We start from the raw sequence: 22499 nt of genomic DNA on the forward strand, positions 1-22499 counted from the left end.
TCACTTAACCCCGCCTCTTCCCAATCCGCAATGAGCGCAATGCCGTTGAGCGCGAGTTTACCCTTAGGAACCCCATTAACCCTTCTGTATCTTATTGATAAAAGTTGTCTTTCCTTATCAAAAGGTGATAAGATGTTGAACAGAAGTCCGTTACCAGAGTAGTTATGTTTAAATTTCTAGCTCTATGCACACTGCAGGGGCTTGCGGCCAGCGGTGATTGGCTAGATTTCTCCTGGGCAGCTATGCCTCGATTGGTCGGCGCACTTTGCGTTTCCGCCCTCTCCCCGCTTCAGGTTCAACTTCGTTTAGAGAAGCAGAGGCTGAGTGGTAAGCAGCACTTAGCGCGTGATACTTCTACTCTGTCCTTTGCGCGCGCGCCCCCCCTTTACGTTGCCTTGCAAGTAAGCCTAGTTGTGATTGGGGGGAATCTCCTCTGACTCACTCTGAGCAGTTCAATGATTGGCTGGGAAGAAAACTCTATTACCCGCTGAGACTATGGAGATTCTATGTCGTCCAGGTCAGGGGTCTCCAACCTTGGCAACTTTAAGCCTGGAGGACTTCAATTCCCAGAATTCCCCAGCCAGCTTTGCTGGGAAGTGAATGGGAATTCAATTCTGGGAATTGAAGTCCTCCAGGCTTAAAGTTGCCAAGGTTGGAAATCCCTCATCCAGGTCACAGTTGTCCCAAAGGTGCTTCCCCCTCTCCCCCCAAGAGGCAACTGGACTTTCTGGTTTTTCTTTGAAGGCATTTCTCTTCTCATCCAAGAAGCTTCTTCTGCTCTGACTGAAGAATTCAGTCTGAACTCTGAATCAAGAACTCTGATTCTCCACCATCCAGTCAGAGCTGAAGAAGCTTCTTGGATGAAAAGTGAAAGGTCTTCAAAGAAAAACCAGAAAGTCCAGTTGCCTTTTTTTTTTTTTAAGCACCTTTGGGATTACCCGCTGAGGTGTGGAAGACCTGTTATCCCCTTCCCGCTTCCAGAATCAATCATCCTTATGCCCATCACATTAAGCACATGGTCAAGTCACTTTTCTATTTTTTTCCTTTTTTTTTTCATGTTTTATTTGTTTTATTTCTATAACATTCAATTTTCGTCAAAGTGTGTGGCCTGGGTACAGTTATGTTTAAATAGTCATGTTACACATCTTTGTTGTGGTATTATCACCATAATATTGATAATATAATAATATAATATAACCAGTAGTAAAGATAAGTAGAACCAACCCCTGATTCCAGACAACCCTTTTCCTTAAAATTACACCCCCTCTGACGTCAGACCCATTTTAATGAACGTGTGTGATGTAACGTTTGACTACATGTAACTACCTATGCAAAGGGGAGGTTATTCTTCCCTGTCCAATTAATCTTTCCTCTTTGTCGGGTTAACAAGACTTTTTCATTCAGGGATCCCTCTCTATCAGGGTACCCTAATAAACTGCTTTTAAATGATCTTCCGACTCAGTTTCTTATTGGAAAGGTAAATGAGGCAGAACCTAGGGCCAAATTTGGTTTTCAGCAGTTACTGTAGATCCTTTATTATAAAACACAGTCCTTTATTTCAGAAAGCTCATTTAGATTTATTTTCTTAGTTTTGCTCCTGAATTTTCCCTTTTAAAGTTATAAACATAAAATGATTTTTTAAAATTTTTATGAATCAGATTTGCCCATTTTTCAGATTTTTTCTTTATTTTTTTCCCAAGCAAATATAGTCACTCTACTCATATACTCTTTTATTGCAGTTGTACTCTTCTGACACTTTAAAATTAGTTCATCGAGTAATACTTTATTTGCCTTTAAACTTTTAAACTTCTAAAATACTTTGCAATCTAGTGAATATGTAGGTAAATTCATTGTTGTAGCCACAGGTTTGCATTTGTGATAACTCTAGGAAGGAGGGTAGAATAAATCAGTGATTGTTGTGCCCTCCAAATTTAAGTCTTTCAAATCAGAGCCAGCAACTTCAAAAGTTTGATCAACTTTGCTTCTTTTTTTCCAGATGATTGGAATATGTATGTTTGACAGCATCACCTTTTAGGGTGTGTCCTTGCAGCTCCTCGCCATGGAAAGTATACGCTGGGCATTTTCATACCGCACCTGGGCCCCTTGCTGTGAGGAATGGTTGTTAGCCATGCGCCTTGTGCAGCCTGAAGAGAAAAAACGCATTGAACAGTTTGTCTTTGGTCGGGATGCCAAAGCTGCTATGGTATGCTCTTATTCACCTTTGAAACATTCTGATTGCTTTGGAAATTTTAGAAGGGACAAGTGCTTTAAACCTGTATGATTTAATGCACATCATTCAGGCAGCGGTGAAATCCATTTATCTTTGCTCCCGGTTCGGGAATGGGAGCGCACTGTTCTACGCATGCACAGAGGGTCAAAAACGGGACATAATGAGGTCCTGGCGGGTGGACGGAGCCTCCCACCGCCGGTGCTACCGGTTCGCGCGAACCACATAGATCTGGCTGGATTTCACCACTGCATTCAGGGCTATAGTGAATATCAAGCCACATATCAGTAGTGTTGCTCTTGCTGCATGAGAGGGACAACTAGAAATTTTCCATCACATCTTGTATGATATCATCAAACATCTGGTACCTTTCCCCAGATTTCCATAACATTGAAACTTTGGCTGAAAATTGTATTTCATGTGTTTAGTAGGCTGAGGCACATGGTAGGAGAGGCTTTGGTGGTATTACTATTGTATAAAATACTGTAGTATTATTCTAAGTTTTTAGTAACATCAAATAATTTAATAAAAAGATGAGTCTTTATAAAAGGCTGAAATTAAGCTCTACAGATGGCGCTGAAGTTCTGGAAATAACACACAAGTGCATTATGTATCAGTATATTTCATTCCATAATAGTAGAAAATGTAGAAACCAATCATTCAATACATAAATAAATCTGATTTTAAAATCCACTTTGATGTTATAGAGAAGTATGTGTCTGGGCACATACCATAATTAGATTTTTCAATGTAACAAAAGCCATCCATTTCATGACAAAGTAAGTATATACATATTTCTCTTGCTTACATAAATTTAATCATTATGAACATAAGTTGATTTTGGTCAGTTAAACTGAAGAAAAGCAAAATGTTTCAAATTCCATTGTCTTAGTTCCTACTTTTACTATTTTATTTTTTAAAATAAGTGTTCTGATAGTATGTGATTCCTAAAAACATTGATTTCTTGTGGGGACAAACTTTTCTCTGTTAGGATTTTTAACTCTGTTAGGGTTTTTATCTCTGAAAGCAATCTTCAAGAGAATTAAACCTGCTTTCTATGACTCACAATCTATCTTCACATTGAATTTGAAATGCAGAAAGATAAATAGGAAAAAATTGCATTCTGTCTTATAACTAAACTAAAGTACCTCTATACACATTATCAATTTCCTTTAAAAGATAGACTTTTATTTTTCTTAAATACTACTCATCTTCTTGTTATTTATTACTAGGTCATCCTCTTGAGACCGGCAAATCAATCATTAAGTGAAGTGATCACTAAGTGAAACCACAACTACGCTTATGATCTTACTTAAGCTTTTCTTCACTTTAAAGGCCTGTAAAAACCATAAATATAAAGGATTGAATATAAAGTTATTTTTTCATCACCATTATAACTGTGAATGGTTGTTAAATTAATTAATTTCTAAATGAAGATTAACATGTATCTCACTCATCTGAACATTTCTTTAAAAAAAATTGAAACTGATAGCCATTACTTCATATAAGAATCCAAAATGGATTTAGTTTCAATAATTTATAAAATATTACTCAATATTGAAATGAGGAGCTTGAATATTTAATAAGAAATATGAAAAAAACAGATTTAGGAATATATTTAAGAATGGAACATGGTACAAACTGACTATAAATTCTTTATAAATCCGCTTTGTCACAAATCAATGGGAAATCATTCTAAATACTGTAGTATTCTAGTCCAATTGTCCCATATTAGTAAAACAGTCTCTTCAGATTATTGGAGGGAATTCAGATTCATTTTCACTTATGTCATAAAATGAAGAAATAAGTTGATTTACTGCTCTGGAAATTAGAACTCAGCAGTTGCACAAGAAAACATTTTTGTTCCATCAAATGAGACATTAAAACAAAAATTGTTGGCAGGTGATTTTATGATGGCAACTTGTCAAACTATAGTCAGATTTTTGAAAAATTTAGGCTGTTTACATGTAAGGGCATGGTGTATTGCATTATTGGGAAAAATGACATTTTTTGTAATCAGGAATCCGGCACAATTAAAATCATCTGCAAATAACTATATCAACTTTATAAATATAAACACTGTCAATGGATATTTAACATGGGAAATGTGTGAACAAAATCTGTCAAAAGATTTAATTTTAGTATGGAGCTAGTACATATAATGGATTCTTATCTTTCAGAATTGAATACTATATTTTTAAAGTCTCAAGTATTACTTAAAAGAGTGAAGTTCAAATCTCTATTTTGCCATGAAACTTTCTCATGTTCTCTCAGCCTCGCCTACTTCATAAGGTGATTTTGTCAATAAGTGTAGAACAATTTCTTTTTAAATTCTTCGAAGAAGCACAGAAGTTTTAAGAAAATATTGTAGTTGCAAGACTGAATCCGTTCATATTGCTTTTTTTAAAAAAGGTAACTGAATTGTCATTTTACTCCATGAGGTGTAGTCCAAATGTTTTTCAAGCAAATAATATTGTAATACATTTTGTTTTTACTCGCGTGGAACAATTTATGTGTTGTGAGTTGTTTTGTTTATTTTATTTTGCAGGCTGGCCGCCTGATGATAAGAAAATTAATTGCAGAAAGGCTGAAGATTCCTTGGAACAAAATACAGTTACAAAGGACTTCACAAGGCAAACCTGTCCTTATAAACACATTAAGCAGCACCCAGTCCAACTTCAGCTTTAATGTTTCTCATCAAGGAAATTACACTGTACTGGCAGCTGAACCTGATTGTCAGGTTGGCATTGATATCATGAAGACTTCGATGCCAGGTAATGGGACATGATATGTCTATGTCAAAGGTGGGTTTCAGCAGGTTCTGACCAGTTCTGGAGAACTGGTAGTAAAAATTCTGACTGGCCCCGACCCCATCTATTCTCTGCCTCCCAAATCCCAGCTGATCGGGAGGAAATGGAGATTTTACAGTATCCTTCCCCTGCCACGCCCACCATGCCACGCCTACCAAGCCACACCCACAGAACCGGTAGTAAAAAAATTTGAAACCCACCACTGGTCTATGTTCTAACCTAGGATGGGTCTTTTGCCTGCTTAATATAACTTAAGTCATATTCCAATTTTTTTAAATGATTGTTAGTTATTGATTCTCTTTTCACTTGATTGCACATTATTAGAACCGTTTAGATCTTAGGGTTAGGACAGGCAAATGATCTCTGAAATTATAGAAACAAACCCAGTATATAATTCAAAAGTACAAAGTCACCTGCATTAAAATTCTTCCACAGCCATGAAACCTACTTGAGTTGCTTGCAGGATTGTTGTTGTTACGCTGAAAGGGAGAATTGCATTGGCTACTTTTTGAAGAAAAAATAATACATGAATTTGTAGGTGGCAAGACAGAAAGTTTACAACATTGTTTCCAAATAACTTGGTAATAAAGCTTTCATTGTTTCAGTCATCCTGTCAGGTGTTGAAAATCATAGCTGACACATCTGGAGAATGAAAGCCTGACTGATAATAATAGTATCTGTGGTAGCAGGTGTCATCGCAAGGAAAACCACATGGTGGTGTAGTTGTTCTACCAAATACTCCTGATCTGATGAAGAGAATAAGGTTTCAAAATGTAGTAGTGCATATATGCACGGATCGTGATTTTAGTACCAGACTCCTTAATACTTACAGTGTAGACTCAAGCAAATGTGTTCAATTTCATTTTTGTTCTATAAGTAGGAATGAGTAGCAATCTTTGAAGCACAATTTTCAGAGATTCAGATGAGAAAACTGGAGTTCCCAGATTCTGAAGAGACTGATTCTCTATATAGAATATAGTCAGCTCTATAGTATAGAATAATATGGTTTGATATGTCTGTTGTGTGGGTTTTTCTTTAGAAATTAAGCCACTTGATTACTTGTCCTTTTGAATTTTTTTCCTAGAAATTCTATCTAATCCTGGTGTCAACAGTTTCTATTTACCAACTTTTTTTTTTTTTGTGAAATCCTGCTTATTGTCAACAATCGTTAGTATAATATGTTGTAGATTCCCACTAAGGGTGACATCTGCAAAATAAGGTATGAATTCTGCCAAAATGTTTTCCATATTGCAGAGCTTCCATTAATTAAAAGCTATTTTATGTATAAGAAATCAGTAGCAATGTAAACCCAAATAGCATTAATTTTAAAGACAAACAAAAAACATTATTCAGTGAGCTATTTGTGACTGCAGATTAATGCAGAAAGAAGCATCACTTAAGTCCACTTTAACTCCTTTGTAAATGGAATATTTTCATTAATCAGTAGAGTCCCAATTCCACCTGGTTTTAGAATCTGGATGCCGCAATGCAAAATCTTCATACTTGTTTGCTTTTCACAATGGTTACATCTGGAAACAGATCAGTTTCAGTGCTTAAACAGCTTTATTTTTTATCCCAATAAAATCCAAGATAAATTGATGGCTTTCCATAGGGAGAAAGATCTTGTCCTAAGGCTTAACATTTAAAAGATGCAGCATACAAAGAAATAGTAAAAAAAAAAGGGGGGGGGGGAATGGTCTTCTTAATTTAAGGTACAATGGTGCAATGACCCTTTCTCATTCTAAACAGATAGCTTTGTATGGGAAGACTTGGACTATCTGATCTGAGACTATTTAGTGCTTTAAAAGCCATAAGAACAGACATATTCAATAACAGCAGACTCCTTTTTCAGTTCAACAATCTGCTTTCTATTGTGGTCCATAAAATAACTCTGGAAAGCACACCAAAAGTATCCTTTTCAGTTACAGTTAAATAATCAATTTCTCAGACTCTTGTGTGAACTTGTCCCAAGTGGAAGCAGATAATTCAATGTCCCCCAGATCTTGACTATTGTTCCTTCAATACTATGCATGCTATTGGGCCTTGTTTGCCTAAACTGACTGAGCAATCATTAAGCACTATTTTAAGTCTCAATAATCGCATAAAAATTACATTCATGCCTTGTCCCTTTGTGTCTGATGATATCTATGAGAGTTACAGGAATGTAAAAAATGGCCTCTTTTGAATTTGGAACATTCTGAGTGATCCAGAAATGGTCTGACCTCAAAATGGGCCCATTTTGGAAGTGATGTGACCTTGCAATGGAATCAGTTACTTAGAACAGTATTTGATATTGTCAAATTCTGGAACAGGAACAGTATTTAATACTGAATATGAAATACCAAATTTGATATTCAGTATCACCTTAAGCTTTTCCAATACTTTCTGTGCTGAAATAATAATTATTCAAAAAGATAATTTGCATCATCTCCATAATATATATTCCTATTCTGATTAATATGCTATAAAGTGATGTCTGTGGAAAACTGATAACATGGAAAATCTTTCTGTATCAAGGAAGATGAATAGGTATAGCTTTATTATTTTCATACTGGTCTCTTATCATTGACTGAAGAGTTTGCTTTGTCCCACATTGATAGAATTAAAATACATTACTAAAAGTAAATTGTTCTATTTCAGGGTTTTTTTTAATCCTTTTTTTAAAATTTCCCTTTGCAGTATTTTCCTAGCCACATGTTTCAGAGAAATATAATCCAGAATGGTGAATCCTTGTATCTGGTGAAAGGGGGGGGCAAGGGGAAAGGCTTCTTTATATAGGTTTATGGAAATTATTGCATTTGAATTATTTTACATGAGTGGGAGTGTGTACAAAATTATATTTTTGGAACCGTGAAGTATAACATGATTGAAGGCTTTGAACTAGTGCTCAATTTTCTGATAGTATTGAATTGTGCTCCATATTTTATGTCTGCCATTGTAACTTAAAAGTGATGAACTCTTATCACAACAAAGTCAAAGTAATGGTTTTGAGATACTGTGCTTTTGGCTCTTGGAGAATGCAGTGAAGATCACACTGGATGTGATGTTGGTTTTCTTACCTAAATTATTGCTGTGGAGTTGCCTGTAAAAACTATGGGATTGTAGAATGGGCAATCTTAACTCAATTCAGCAAACAATTTACACCACTGCAATTTCCAGGTGTTACTCAAAAAACACTTCATTTTTCACATCCTTGATCCAAAGGTCATTTTGGCCAGCGGGATTAGAGCTCTAATTTCTAAATCTGTAACCCTCTAACCATTATTTCATTGGATAGAGAAGAACCTTATTAATACTAAATAGAATTGTTACTGGCAAGGTTTCCCCATGTGAAGAAACTGTGACTTTCTTGCCCATGGAATGATACATTTTCAGAAGCATGGATCAAAGATTAACTGATGGAATAGGATGGAAATGAAGTTCAAGAAAGGAGGTCTTTCAAAAGCAAAAGTTTGAGTTAGTTAGTTAGTTTGTTTATTTATTTATTTATTTATTGGTTCGATTTATATGCCGCCCTTCTCCGGAGACTCAGGGTGGCTTACAATGCGTTAAGCAATAGCCTTCATACTTTTGTATATACCTGCTTAGTAGGGCTTTTGGCCCCCCCTAAGCGGTGTTCTTTTTTATACAAAGTCAGCTTATTGCCCCCACAATCTGGGTCCTCATTTTACCTACCTCGGAAGGATGGAAGGCTAAGTTAACCTTGAGCCTGGTGAGATTTGAACTTGCAGTAATTGCAGGCAGCTGGTGCTACTTAACAGCACTTTAGTCTGCTGCGCCACCAAGGCTCTGCGCCACCAAGTTCTGACTTGATTTGCAAACAATAATATTGCAGAGGAGAAAACAGCTAATCCTGAACTCCAGTGATAATCAATTATGACAGAGCACCATATGAATGTGTACTAATTGGAAATCCTGTGCCGTGGGGAGGCATGGCTTTATATTGGTACTTTAAAAGGTAGGCAGATGCAAACTTAAATGCTTTCTAGGTGCTTAAAAAAGAAAACAATATCAACATTTTTGGTTTCTTAGATTTATTTCTAGAAAATATCTCTTGAACTCCAGTTTTCCTTGAGGAAGAATTACAAATGGTCACATTCAACTTTAGGTTTTATGACCCAGCAGGTTTTTTTTAAAAAAATTAAAAAAAAATATTTCTAATGTGACAATATGATTAATGAGTTTTAAGTTGCTAATAAGCAGTTTTGCAACTTGAACACTGAAAAAAATGTTTCCAAATGCTATTTTATAAATAGGAGCGTCCCAACTCTGTTTTCTTAATCCAAAGGAATCTCTTAGATTTTAACACTTAAGAAATTAAAATATGAATTTTATGCTCCCTTTAATAATATGCTATTTGGTCTCTGCTGAACTTTGCACGGTCCTCAATAATATTCAGTTCTCCAGTTGCTTCAGGACTGCATGTCCTGAAGATTTATTCTAAATCTTCTTTCTGGAAATCACTGATTTTGCCACTCTGTTTATAGAAGGCTGAGGGCAGGGGGCAGATAGAAGTGGTATAAATAGAGAAAGAATCATGACATTCTCTAAACTCTACCCAGCAATTGATTGCAGTAATCAGCAACTTTGTCTTTCTGTACATTTACTACTCTAATTAATCTAGAGTCAAAGTGGTAATGATTTTCTCCATTTAAACTTCTTTTTTAAAAAAATAAAATAAAATTGTATTTTAGTTTAAATACAGTTTAAAATAGTTTAAATATACTAAAAAAAAATCTGCCTTGAATGCCTTGTGGGCAGAAAGGCTAGCTAGCGATAGAAGAAGGAAATAATTTCGGGAAGGTATTACATAATTCCCTGAGTAGAAATGAATACAAGTATTTGTCCCATTAATCCACAAATGCTAATTTGGCTCTCTGCAATTGGATTGACACTACAAACTCTCAGAAATCTGGGACATGAAGAAATTAGGTGAAACTGTGCCAGAAAATTCTTAAGATGTTGATTCCCTGTTTTGATTTGCCAGCATTAAAAAAAGAGAAGAAAGAGAAATTGTAGTGGTAGCAAACACGGTAATAATAGTAGTTTCAACTCACCAAACAACTAAAACATGGACTTTCTGAAAGCAAAAAAGAAAAAAGAAATGTTTCATTAGAAATTGCCATGTTCCTCATCATTTTAACTATAATTATGTGGTATCATAATAACGACAAAAAACAACCAGGAGGTTTTCAGGATAGTTATTTAGACAACAAGTCTGCTGTAAATTTCTCTATATTTTCATCGTTATAAATTCCAGCTTGAAATCCATAAAGATTAACCTGATGTATTTTGGTGATTTATCCAGTGAACTGATCATCTGTTTCCATTTAATTCTTTGCTGCCCCAACAACCACCAACCTTTTGCCTTTTACCTCAACTGTGAAAAACTTTGTTTCTTTAAATTGATTCTGCTGTTATACTGAGAATTCTCTGATGTATTTATATAGAGTTGTATTACTATTGGCTTTTCTATTAACTTTATCTTAAACCTTTGCCTTCAAAATCCTTTCTCCCCTCCTGGCCACAAGAGAATATAAAGATTCAACTGGAAAATATATATATATATATATATAAAAACTAATTCTGTTTTCTACAGGTATTGTCACCAGTTATAACAATCAGTTATATACCTTTATTTTAATTCATAAAAATAAAAAGCATAATTTCTACAGGTCCATTTCATGATTTTTTTTATTTCTTTTTTTTTAAAAAAAATAAACCTTCTTTTTCTTCATTCTTCTCAGCAATGATGATCTCTCATTTGGATATTTCTTACTTCTGAAGATTTTTATTTCCTCTTTGTGTGGCATGTTGGCGAGAAAATTCCAAAATATTGATGGGTCTGGAACACATTTTTGTTCAAAAAAGACTCCACTCTCCAAATATTCCTAAATTTATCTTAAATGTAATAATTTGTAAAAAAAAAACAAAAAAAAAAACATTCAATCTTGTAAAAAACATAAACAAAATAGAATATCTAATGAAACTCTTTGGGGTACCAAAAAGCTTTGGGGAAGCTACCTATGGGCTTAGATTATCCTTCCTAATAAAAGATTTCAGACTTATCAGTAGATGAGTATGTGTTCTAAATGTTAAATATCCCAGTTTCCATCAATATAATTGTCATGGGCTTGTGTACCTGAGAAAGGTGGAAGGTTGACTCAGCCTTCCATCCTTTCTAAGGTAGGTAAATTGAGGACCCATTTGTGGGGGCAATAAGCTGACTTTGTATAAATATACAAAAAGTATGAAGGCTATTGCTTAACGCACTGTAAACCGCCCTGAGTCTCCGGAGAAGGGCGGCATATAAATCAAATTAAAAAAAAAAAAAAGTGCACAAGACTGTGACTGAAATTGTCTGAAACCCTAAAGACTCTATTTGTACTGTGGAAGGTAAACAGCTTGGATCAGAAGACATGCTAAATTATAGTTTCTTTGCCTTGGTTTAAGGAATAAACTACAACTATCTCGGTAACACAGCAAGTTATGCCATAAAGTAAGAATTAACAATTTCAACATCTGAAGTTCATACATTATACCGGTAGGCTTCATGTAAGGCTTGACAATGCAGTGAATGATTCCAGCTAGTGTTAATTTCAATGGTCTGCTACTAGTTCTGTTTTACTGTTGTTGTTGTTTTTTAATTTCAGGAAGTGGTTCAATTCCTGATTTTTTTCAGCTTATGAAACGGCAGTTCACAGAAGAAGAATGGCGAGTTATCAAGTCCATGAAGAATGAATGGCTTCAGTTGGATATGTTTCATAGGCACTGGGTAATGAAATTTATTGTTTATAGTCAATTAATACAGTCCCTGTTCAAGCATGTAAGCATTCATTATTTTGACAACACTTTTTTTGAATGTGGAATGTCTATTTTGAAAACTTCCTGGAAGAATTCTACAGCAATCCAGAAAACTGGAATTAATCATTTTTCCAGAAAAGGTCATTCTGGCTTTCCCAGTTGTATCTTGACCTTTCTTCAAAGAGTTTAGGGGTACCATAGGTAAACTAAACGATTATTTTCTATTTGATTATTCCAACAATCTTGTTTGATAGTTTAGGTTGTAGAAGAGTGATCCACCCAATGATCCCAGATTTAATCCAAATCTTACAAATTTAATTTCCAAATGTTTGACCCATGAAACCAACAATAACTTAATACCCACTACCTAGGAATACATAGTATATTTTATTATAGTCTCTTCATTATGCTAATGGACCTGAATTTCCAGGATGTCTTGGTAATTCTTTGACAACTATTTGAGAACTAATTTGGCCAGCTCAAATGAAGATAAATTAGACTACATCCTCTACTTCTTAAGAAAAATATATTTGCAAAAGGGTAAATGAACCTTTCCATTCATAAAAAAATAATAGCTGTTCAGATCTTCCATTCCTTTTCCTTCCTAATTTTTTTTCTTTTATCTCTTTTCTATTAGACTGTGAATCTCTTCACAGGAATTACCTTACCTTTCAATACCTGCACAATGCTTAGAACATATTAGGCATTTTCGTCTGCAATTATTTTTTTAAATTCATTTCTTTAATGCCGTTGAAGTTTTTAAAAAGTTGTATTGTGACTGGGAAGGACAGTTGAGCAGTGCCATAGCCCTTTCATTCCTGCTGCTGCCCATCCTTAGAACGTTGCCTGTGCTCACAGGAATTAAGCTCCTTCAAAGCTTCCATTGGCCTGATTTATAACAGAGACTAGCAGCTTACTGAAAGAATAGAAAGAATACAGGAATAGAAGGAATAGAAAAAACATAAAAGGAGGTGGGCAGCAATAAAGAACATGAATGCTAGGAAATGAAATCTAGTTCAAGACTTGAAAAAAAACCATGAAATTTTAGTCCAGTGATGGCGAACATTTTATATACCGAGTGCCTAAACTGCGCACATGCATGCCCAAACTGAAAGGTATGCACACATGCGCGAATGTGCACATGTGTGGACATGCACTCATGCGCAGCAGAGACCCAAAGACCAGCTCGCCGATGGGAGGCGGGGCATCTCAAAACCGACAGCATGTTAAGAGATAAGATCTTTTCTTTTCGTGAGCTTCTGTTTCATCGTTTGCAGGGAAACAAGCTCACGAAAGAAACGCCACGGAGATCTGACCTGGGGCAACAGCGCACGTGCCAGCAGAGAGGGCTCTGCGTGCCATCTCTGGCACACATGCCACAGGTTTGCCATCACGGTTTTAGTCCAACACGTTCAAAGGCTGTCAGGTTCACCACAGCTTTGATGGATTCACAAGTGGAAAGTGTCAGGAGCAGTAGTAGTAGTTCGATTTAATAATTAAAGCTGTCCTTCAACTAATTTCAAAATTGTGTACATATACGTAATTACTAAATAAATGTGTAAAGAGAAGGAATCGTGTCTTGCATGACTGGTTTAGAGGGGCTGATTAATGCCTAGAAATGATTCAGAATGATTTACAAACCTATTCTATACACCCAATAACCTCTTGTGTTTGAATGTCAAACTTTAGGCATTAAAAGAGAGCTTCGTGAAAGCCATTGGTGTTGGAATAGGATTTGACCTTCAAAGGATCGAGTTTAATGTGTCCCCAGTGGAGCTGGAAGTAGGAAAAACATACAATGAAACTATTGTACACTTGGATGGTGAAGAAGAAAAGGAGTGGACATTTGAGGTATAATTTTAATTTACAAGCTATTCCCTAGATCCATCATACATATTGAACTGAAACATAATAGGTTTGCATTGAAATAAATGATGCTGTCTCTAGCATTATTAGCGCCTACCTCATCAGCTAAAATCTTTCCTCCTCTCTCACTTTCTGCTATAACTTTAGCAGCAACATATTTTTAGCCTCAGCTATAAATGACTGAGTCTGAAATATGAAGTTACCATCTGACTTTTATCCAATAACTTTTGGCATGCTGATGTAATGATTGGGTTGAAGAATGGGCTTTCCTAATGAAATGTAGCGTTTTCCCAAGACAAACAAAAATAAATAACTGCCACAATTCCTATTACTCATCTCAAGTTGAAACCTCTTCTAATGTCTGTAATATACATGAGGTTATGACAATAACTTCAGATTCATTAGATTTTTTTAAAAATGAAGTAATGTGGAAATCATTGAAAAATGACCTTTTAACTCCTAGGACTAGGTGATGGGAATTCAGTTCCTGTTTTGAAACATGAAATTTAAAGATGAAACAAATGCCATCTTGTATTTTAAATTATGATCAAGAAAGAAATTGGACTGCATCTTTACAATCCATACTGTTCTTTGATTAGTGGACCATGTCATCAGAATCACATAGTTTTGTAGTTTTACTTGTTAAATGAGAAAAGGGGGAAAGTGCAAACAAGCATTTAGTTGAGAAAAGCTAGCTTACGCTGTATTGTCACCAACCTTCCTGGTGGAATGGAACAACTCATTATGCCCAACTCACTGTGGCCAACATGTCACAGGACAATTCACTGTGGGGCAATTCAATTAATTTTGATGGAACCATGGTCAATAGTAATAAAATAAAGAGAGCTAATCCATAAATATGAGTGTTAGAATAATTTTGATGAAAACATGGTCACCAATAATAAAGGTAACTGAATGAAGCGATTAATACAGCATTGAGTTATCCTGCAGTGAGTTGGCCATGACAAGTTATCCACATAGCAAGTTGGCCATGGTGAGTTGGCCATGGCAAGTTGTCCTACACCGCTTCCTGAAGCATGCAAGTGATGCAAAATCTTACTTCTGCTTTATTTGTTACTCAGGAGACCCGATTAGATGATTGCCACCATATTGCAGTTGCTGTTGGAAAATCAGGAGAGTTTGGAAAGTACCACTCTGGGGTAAATTATTCTGCAAATTACCCTTAATTTTTTTATAATATATAGTATTTGAAATTAATACTGGCTGAAATTCGATATTGTCTGCTATATGAGAGAATGTGTGTGTCTGTGGTGGTGGGGTTTCAGTTTTCATTGTCAGCTGAAGTTTTAAAGTTTTGCTCCAGTTAAATATCTGTTGATCATGTTGTGCTTGAGCATGCTTTACCCCACAAAGAAGTTGCTGTGCTACAAAACAACTAACAAATCTATCTATCTATCTATCTATCTATCTATCTATCTATCTATCTATCTATCTATCTATCTATCCACCAAGACCAATATTTGAACAAAAACATTTCTACAATATATCAAATATTTTAAAAATATACAGAAATGCCTAAAACAATAGCATAAGGAAGGTACCAGATAATTCTGTAAGGCATGGCAATCATTAGCAAATCAGCAACCTTACTGGGGGAAAAAATGAAATTTGATCACTTGGAGAAAAATAACCTGCTCAGAGACGCAATTAAGATTTCTAACAATTGGCGATTCCCAACAATTCAATCTGATTGAAATAGATTTCTCTTCTTAGGAAAATCCAAAGCTATTTAATAAGGTGAGTTGAACTAAATATGTTCCCTAAAGGATTTGTGTCAACAGTGTTGAAGGTGACAGAGCCTAAACAAGCCCCTAAAGAGACACAGACTAATTCCAGCCAGTTTATTTGTCTCAAAATATCTATAATATTAAAATAAAATGACCATTTAAAAGTCATGCCAAATTCTTCAGCAATATTTATCCTTACATAAACTTGAGGATTCTATCTTGAACAATGTTTTCCTACAAATATTCTTTGAGCTCATGTCCATCATTTATATTCTCCTGAATCTTTGCTAAAGCCTCAGTTTTAAAAAAATGTTACATTGGCAGCTTTTATCAACTGATACAGAGCTGAATTTTATTTATTTATTTCTCTATCTGTTTATCAAATTTATATTTGGCTGCCTATTTCGCAAAAAGTGACTCTGGAGAGAATCCAACCTTTAGATTTTACATACAAATTAAGTATTTTGTCAGCAATTTCATATGTTGGATTTTTAAAAAGAAGAATAAATTAGTTCTGGCTATGTTTCCTTTTCTATTATTAATCTCATGAATTTCTTAGGGTTTTTTTACATCTTTTCTGTGCCCTGAGTAACATTACTTATCTTGAAAGGGAATAGATGAGCACGTGTGTGTGTGTGTGTGTGTGTGTGTGTGTGTGTACGAATGTATGTTCTTGTTATTTTAAAAACTTGCATTTTTAATATGGAGACAGACAACTAGAGGCCTTCTGCTTCCTATAGCTCCGTATTTGCAACTCCCTCCAGTACATGGAGTTTCTTCAGTTGAAGCTCAGAAACAAATTACTTTCAGCACTGCAGGTTTTTTTTTCTTGTTTTTCACATGAAAGTGGAAATGGAAGCAGCTTCTTTGAGGAAAACCAATTCCATTACATTCCTTAAAACCCCCAAACTCCCCAAACCAGATGGAAGATCTGCCAATTTGGTGGCACAACTTTCAGCTGATTTGGAGGCTTTGAGGGAAATGGGAATTTATCAAGGGCTCCCACTACCATTCTTTTCCTGTACAAAAAGAAGAAAATAAAATGGGGAAGAAAGGCTGAATTATTATCTTATTCCTTCTGCTGCTATGCCTTTGCTTTAAACAACCATAGTGACATTATACACGTGAACATTACCAGATGGAGTTATGCAGAAATCAGAACGAATACATTATTGGTAGAAAGAGGTGGAAGAATTCACAGAAGAGAACTGTGGAACAGATCATGGTCTACTTACGTGCAAGTTCCAAGTTAAGCTAAGGAGAAAAAGAAAGCCAACCAGTTTCCAAAATATGATCCTGTGCATGTACACAACACTTTCAAGGAGTACATCAAGATTTGGTTGTTGTGAACTACCCAGAGTAGCTTAAGATGGATGGCTATATACCGTATTTTTCGGAGTATAAGACGCTCCGGACCATAAGATGCACCTACCTTTTTTGGTGAGGAAAACAAGAAAAAGAAATCTGCCTCTGCTTCCCAGCAATTTTGCCTCGTTGCAGCAAACAGCAAATAGCCTGCTTTACTTTCATTTTCGTTTTCAGCATAGCTTGATTAGCACAAGAAAAAAAAAAATCTGCTCCCAGCAATTTACCTCCTTGCAGCAAGCAGCAGAGGCCCGTGCAAAACAGCTGAGTCGGGAGGCCAATGGACAATCAATTTGTGCTAATTAGGCTGTGCTGAAGCTGAAATGAGCTGTTTCTTCTTGCTGCTTGCTGCAAAGAGGTAAACTTCTGGGAGGCAGAGGCCAAAGGGTGGGGGACAGTGGGTGGGCAGGGCTACATTTGATGTATTATTTTATTTATTTTATTTTATTTATTAGATTTTTATACCGCCCCCTCTCCCGAAGGACTCGGGGCGGTGAACAGCCAAAGTTAAAAACATACAATATAAACAATTAAAATACGTTTAAAACAGAATTAAATCTAAAATGGCTCCCCAATTTAAAATGCCTTACCCATACCCCTATAAAAAGACGAGTTTAAAATTTAAAAATTTAAAATTTCCACATTTAAAAAGGGGGAAGATTTAGGCCAGGCCAGCTGTATAAGACACACCTAAATTTTCACCCACTTTTAGGGGGGGAAAAGGTGCATTTTATACTCCAAAAAATACGGTAAATCATCATCATCTTTTAAAGATCCCGTAATCCCTTGCGAGGTGGAGTCTTGGGCAACTGAATGGGGCTGAGTGTTTACTGGCTGGATGCCTTTCCTGTCACCAATGCGGAGATTGTTTCAGCAGATATATTCTCATTGTTCCCAGAGAGAGAAATATCTGCCTCTACCTAGGATCGAACTCACAGACTCCTGATTGTGAGACGAGAGCTCCACCTCTAGGCCACTGCACCACTCTGGATGGCTATATAAAATATAAAATAAATAAATAAATATGCTGTTAAGTCCTGTATTGCTCTGATACTATGAAAGAATTTTGTCCAGATTCCCAGAAAGGAGGGAGTGCATGCCAGAGGAGCAAAAGACAGCCCAGTTTAAATATTTTGTGTAGGAGAGTCTTAAGATAGTACTCCTTCGTATTTTCCAGAGTGTAGGTTTAATGGTGCAAATTAATCTATTTTAATGGCAAGATTTATGTCTGTATGGGAGGTGCAATAAAAGAAACTGCCTCAGAAGAGTCTCAATGTGTTTTTGTTGGTTTTGGGAGCCTGACAGGGAACCAGAGGAATTATGGAGGGAAATCAAAGAAATTATTAAAGATGAATATACAAAGAAACTACCAAAGACCAAGAAACAAAAGGGAATCTCATGACAAAATAGATGGTGGAAATTGCCAAGAAGAGAAGCCAAAAAGGCCAAAGATCTCAGGAACAAACTTGACAAAATTATTTCAGAGAGCTGCAAAGAAGCAATATTACAACAAATCTGCAAAGACATCAAAGTCTTTGCAGATTTTCTCAAACAGAGAAAAACAGGGACAGTTTTCTAAAAGGTCTTAAAGCTAGGAAGGAAGTTCTGATCTCAAACTGGTAAGCTGAAGGATGCCCATTGATAGATAATAACTCAAAGAAAAATGAAAGGAATGTGTTGAAATTCCACAGAGTAAATATACAGAATCAACATCCACAATACCATAGAAGATACTCCCTAATTACAAAAACTAGATGGTTAAGTTAGGTAAGTCCTCTAGTCATTACCAAGTTGGAAGCTACAAAAAAATGATACAATATCTATCTACAATATCTACAAAAAATGATACAAAACTATGGCGAGAAATAGAAGATAAATCAGTAAATGTTTTAACCGCAAACTTGGATAATGACACAGTGGCCAGTTGATTAGAAGAGGTCAGTCTACATCCAATATTAAAGAAAAGGTAACAGAGTATGCAAACTATTATACAATATCCTTAATTTTACATACTATCAAAATAACCCTTTAGAAAAGGCCAAAGAACACAAGGCATTTTCTCTGGATAATTGAGAAAGCCAGAAATAACAAAAACAGTATGTGCTTTGTTGACTATAGAAAAGACTTTGATTGTGTAAATTATGGGCAATGCATTTAGAAAATGAGAAACTCAGAACATTTCTTTACTCTTATGCAAAACCTATATTTCAGGCAGGAAGTCACATGATGGACCTCACATGGTGGACTAATTGAGAAGACGGTATCTAGGTTAGCAAAGGAGTGTGACAGGATTGCATACTCTCCCCCCAGCTATTATTTATTCAAATTATATGCAGCATATACATTGAGGGAACTGAACTGGAAGAAGATTGATGTTATTTAAAAGCCGGAAGAAGAAATATCAATAATATGCTCTGATGATGATACTACTCTGATAGCCCAAAAATGCAAAGCATGCGCAAGCTCAAGGCACACAATGAGTAAATGGGTCTAAAATGAAGAAGACCACACCAATAATAACAGAGATAACCAGCTTTAGAACTAGCAACGAAGGTATTGAAGAGGTAGGTAGCTGCTATCTTTTAGGGTCATCAACCAACAGTAAAAAAAGTAATATATATGCCACAGGACACTATGCAGGAGAACAGCCACGAAGATGGCTGATCAAAAATAAGAACTCTGCAAACCACGGTATTCCCTGTGGCACTTTACAGAAGCAAAAGTTGGATTTCGAAGAACCAGGATAGAAAGAGTATTGACACTTTTGAACCTTGGGAACTGAAAAGACTAAAAATATCATGGATAGCCAAGCGAACAAATGGATCGTTGAACGCATCGACTCAGAGTTTTCACTCAGGGTACACATTACCAGGTTCAAATGATCCCACTTCAGACACGTTAAGGGGGAAATCTAGTTCTCGGTGGAAGTTCATACAGTTGAAAAAAGTGAAAAGAAAAAGAAGAGGATGACCAGCAGCAGAGTGTATTGACTCAATTATAGCAGTTATTGGAAAACCTGAAGGACCAGCTGGGGGAACAGATCCACCTGGAAGAAATCCATGTGGTCATTAAGAATCAATACCATCTTGATGGAACATCATCACCTTGCTGTAATTGCCAGTTTCAGATAACATCATCTACAAGCTTCTAAGCACCGCAGAAAATAAATTACAGCCCCTGATTTAAGAGGGGAAAAAAAGTTCCCAGCCCTATTTATTTGCTTCTTGGCATTTATTTTCTGAATGCTTGTGATCCATTTTTCTCATTTGGAGAATATTTTCATTTCTTTAAAAGAGTACTATTTTTATAATCGTTTTCTTGACAGTGCTCATTAATCATAATAAATTCTTGGACTTGGATAGTACCTTTCTTGATCTATGATGCACATTCTAACTCAATTACTATCAGTGTGTTGATGACTAATCCCCAAGTAATGTAGAGACATTTGACTTTTTGATTTTCCATTTAACTTCTTTTTTTAACAGTTTTTTTTTTTACAGCATTGAAGTCAGATGTGACTGCTTTGGAATTGTTGAGCAATTTCCAGTCTACTTATAAATTAAACTTGGTAGCACTATGATCACTATTTCTAATGAGATGAGCATGTACATCTCTGATTTTTTAGGTTCTGTATCAAAATTGAACATACTGGTTGACCTGAAAACTATTTTCTTTGTCTTTTATTTTAAGTATGCAGACCCCTCCCCCCCAAAAAAACAACCTTATATTTTTAAGAGAAATAATCCCAGCCTTGCTTCTCAACCAGAAAAATCTTAATCTATTTTTCCCTTCTTTTAGATGATCCCCAGCAATAAGCCTGCATTTACATTACTGACATTCAATGATTTAGTTGCCTCTGCTATTCCTCTTACACCAGAAGACCCTGCTTGCTGGGAAAGCTTCTGTTCTAGACAGGAAATGCCAACACGACAGAGTTGCACTCCAAGATGAGAGAAGCTGGATTTACCGAAAAAGAAATTGAAAGCCTTCAGAGGCTGCAAATTGTTATTTTACCAGTAGCTAATTGGTATGGAAATGTATGGGGCGAGAGGGAGAGCACTTGGGGGGAAGAACCTTTTAAAATTGTTTTTCTTGCTGTGTATACATTTGTAAATATTTTCCCATATCTTTCAGATTTGATTTAACTGTTCTATGGCTTAACTTGTATGAGTGGCTCGTTCTTCTTTCTCTGTAATGAAAAAATTGGTATATTTCCATTGACTCCTAAGCATGAATCAGGGAACGTATCAGTTTTCTCTGTTGAATGGTCTGTGTAATTGCAGAAGATATACAGGGTAAGCGTTGCATGTCTACTTCTTCACGAAAGAAGGTATTCTTAACTGATAAGGTATTATGTGATGAACTTCAATTTCCCCAATAATCCCCTCATTGTTCCTACTGTAATTCATATATATTCAAATGTACTACCCTACTACATAATGGAAATGAGTGGTAGAAGAAAAGTACAAGTTATCTCTGGTTGCGTATCATGACAAAGAAAGTCTAATGATGGTGTCCTATAATATTAAGGGAAACAGACTTTATGCAAGCTTGTCTATATAACTTACAGAGTTGCCAAGGTTAGCATATCTAATAAATGTGGATGTGAGAAAGGAAAGAAACACAGCTGCTTTTGAGTTATGCATTTCCAGGTAATGACAAGAAGTAATGAAAACAAACTCCTGTATAACCTAGCTATAACAGCAGATGGTTGTCTTGAGTTTTATAACTTCTACTTCTTGGACTATTTCTTTTTCAGAACTGAAATTGCATGTGTATGTGAAAAGTATGTTCTGAGTCTAGGAAATGATCTTCTCCCCTGGATTGCAGTGGAGCCCTAGACATGCCAATGTTGTGTGGAAGTTCAACCAGGAAAAGAATCTTGAGTTGCTTTCAAGTCTTAAGTATATCGAGTGTCTGGTCCTGTGTCCCATGCCCAGTCTCCAAAAAAGATTCAAAGGGCAGGAAATTTCTCTCTAGTTCTAGATTGGATCTCTCCTTGACAAGTTTCCATCTGTTACTACTTGTTCTGCCCTTAGGTGTTTTAGAGAATTGGTTGACCTCTCTTCTCTGTGACAGCTCTTCAAATATTGGAAGGCTACTATTGTATCACACTAGTCCTTATCTTTGTTAGACTAGACATACCCAATTTCTGTAACCATTCACTGTATGTTTTAGCCTCCAACCCCCTAATCTTCTTTTTTGCACTATACTCTTTACAGAGTCTCAACATTTTTTGTATCATAGTGATCAAAACTGGACGCAGTATTCCAAGTGCAGTCTTACCAAGGCAGTTTAAAGTGATACTAATATTTATATTATGATGAGCCCAGTGGTGAAATCTAAAATTTGTTACTACCGGTTCTGTGGGCGTGGCTTGGTGGGGGGGAGGTAATGTGACTGGGTGGGCATGGCCAACTTTTTTTTTTTTTTTACTTTTAAAACCATTTTTTTCTAAAAAATGCTTTCAAAAAGCTCTGACGATCCCAGCTGAGTTGCCTGATCGGCAGAGGTTTTTTTTTCTTTTAAAAGCCTCTGCCGATCAGGCAACTCAGCTTGGATCGTCAGAAGCATTTAAAAGAAAAAAAGCCTCTGCCGATCAGGCAACTCAGCTTGGATCGTCAGAGGCATTTAAAAGAAAAAAAGCCTCTGCCGATCAGGCAACTCAGCTTGGATCGT

General features: G+C 35.9%; 1 protein-coding gene across 1 annotated transcript; it reads left to right on the plus strand.

Annotated features, from left to right (window-relative positions):
- The first annotated feature begins 14 nt into the window (after positions 1–14).
- On the plus strand, positions 15–21442 carry AASDHPPT (aminoadipate-semialdehyde dehydrogenase-phosphopantetheinyl transferase). Its single transcript, XM_034409418.3, has 7 exons — positions 15–327; positions 1997–2203; positions 4776–5001; positions 11691–11812; positions 13531–13692; positions 14790–14867; positions 20619–21442. Exons 2-7 carry the CDS (start codon positions 2060–2062, stop codon positions 20769–20771), a joined length of 885 nt encoding a protein of 294 aa, XP_034265309.2. The 5' UTR covers positions 15–327; positions 1997–2059; the 3' UTR covers positions 20772–21442.
- Positions 21443–22499: the final 1057 nt, after the last annotated feature.

This window comes from Pantherophis guttatus, chromosome 5 (assembly GCF_059756535.1).
Source record: "Pantherophis guttatus breed Tessera chromosome 5, ASM5975653v1, whole genome shotgun sequence".
Classification (NCBI taxonomy): domain Eukaryota; kingdom Metazoa; phylum Chordata; class Lepidosauria; order Squamata; family Colubridae; genus Pantherophis; species Pantherophis guttatus.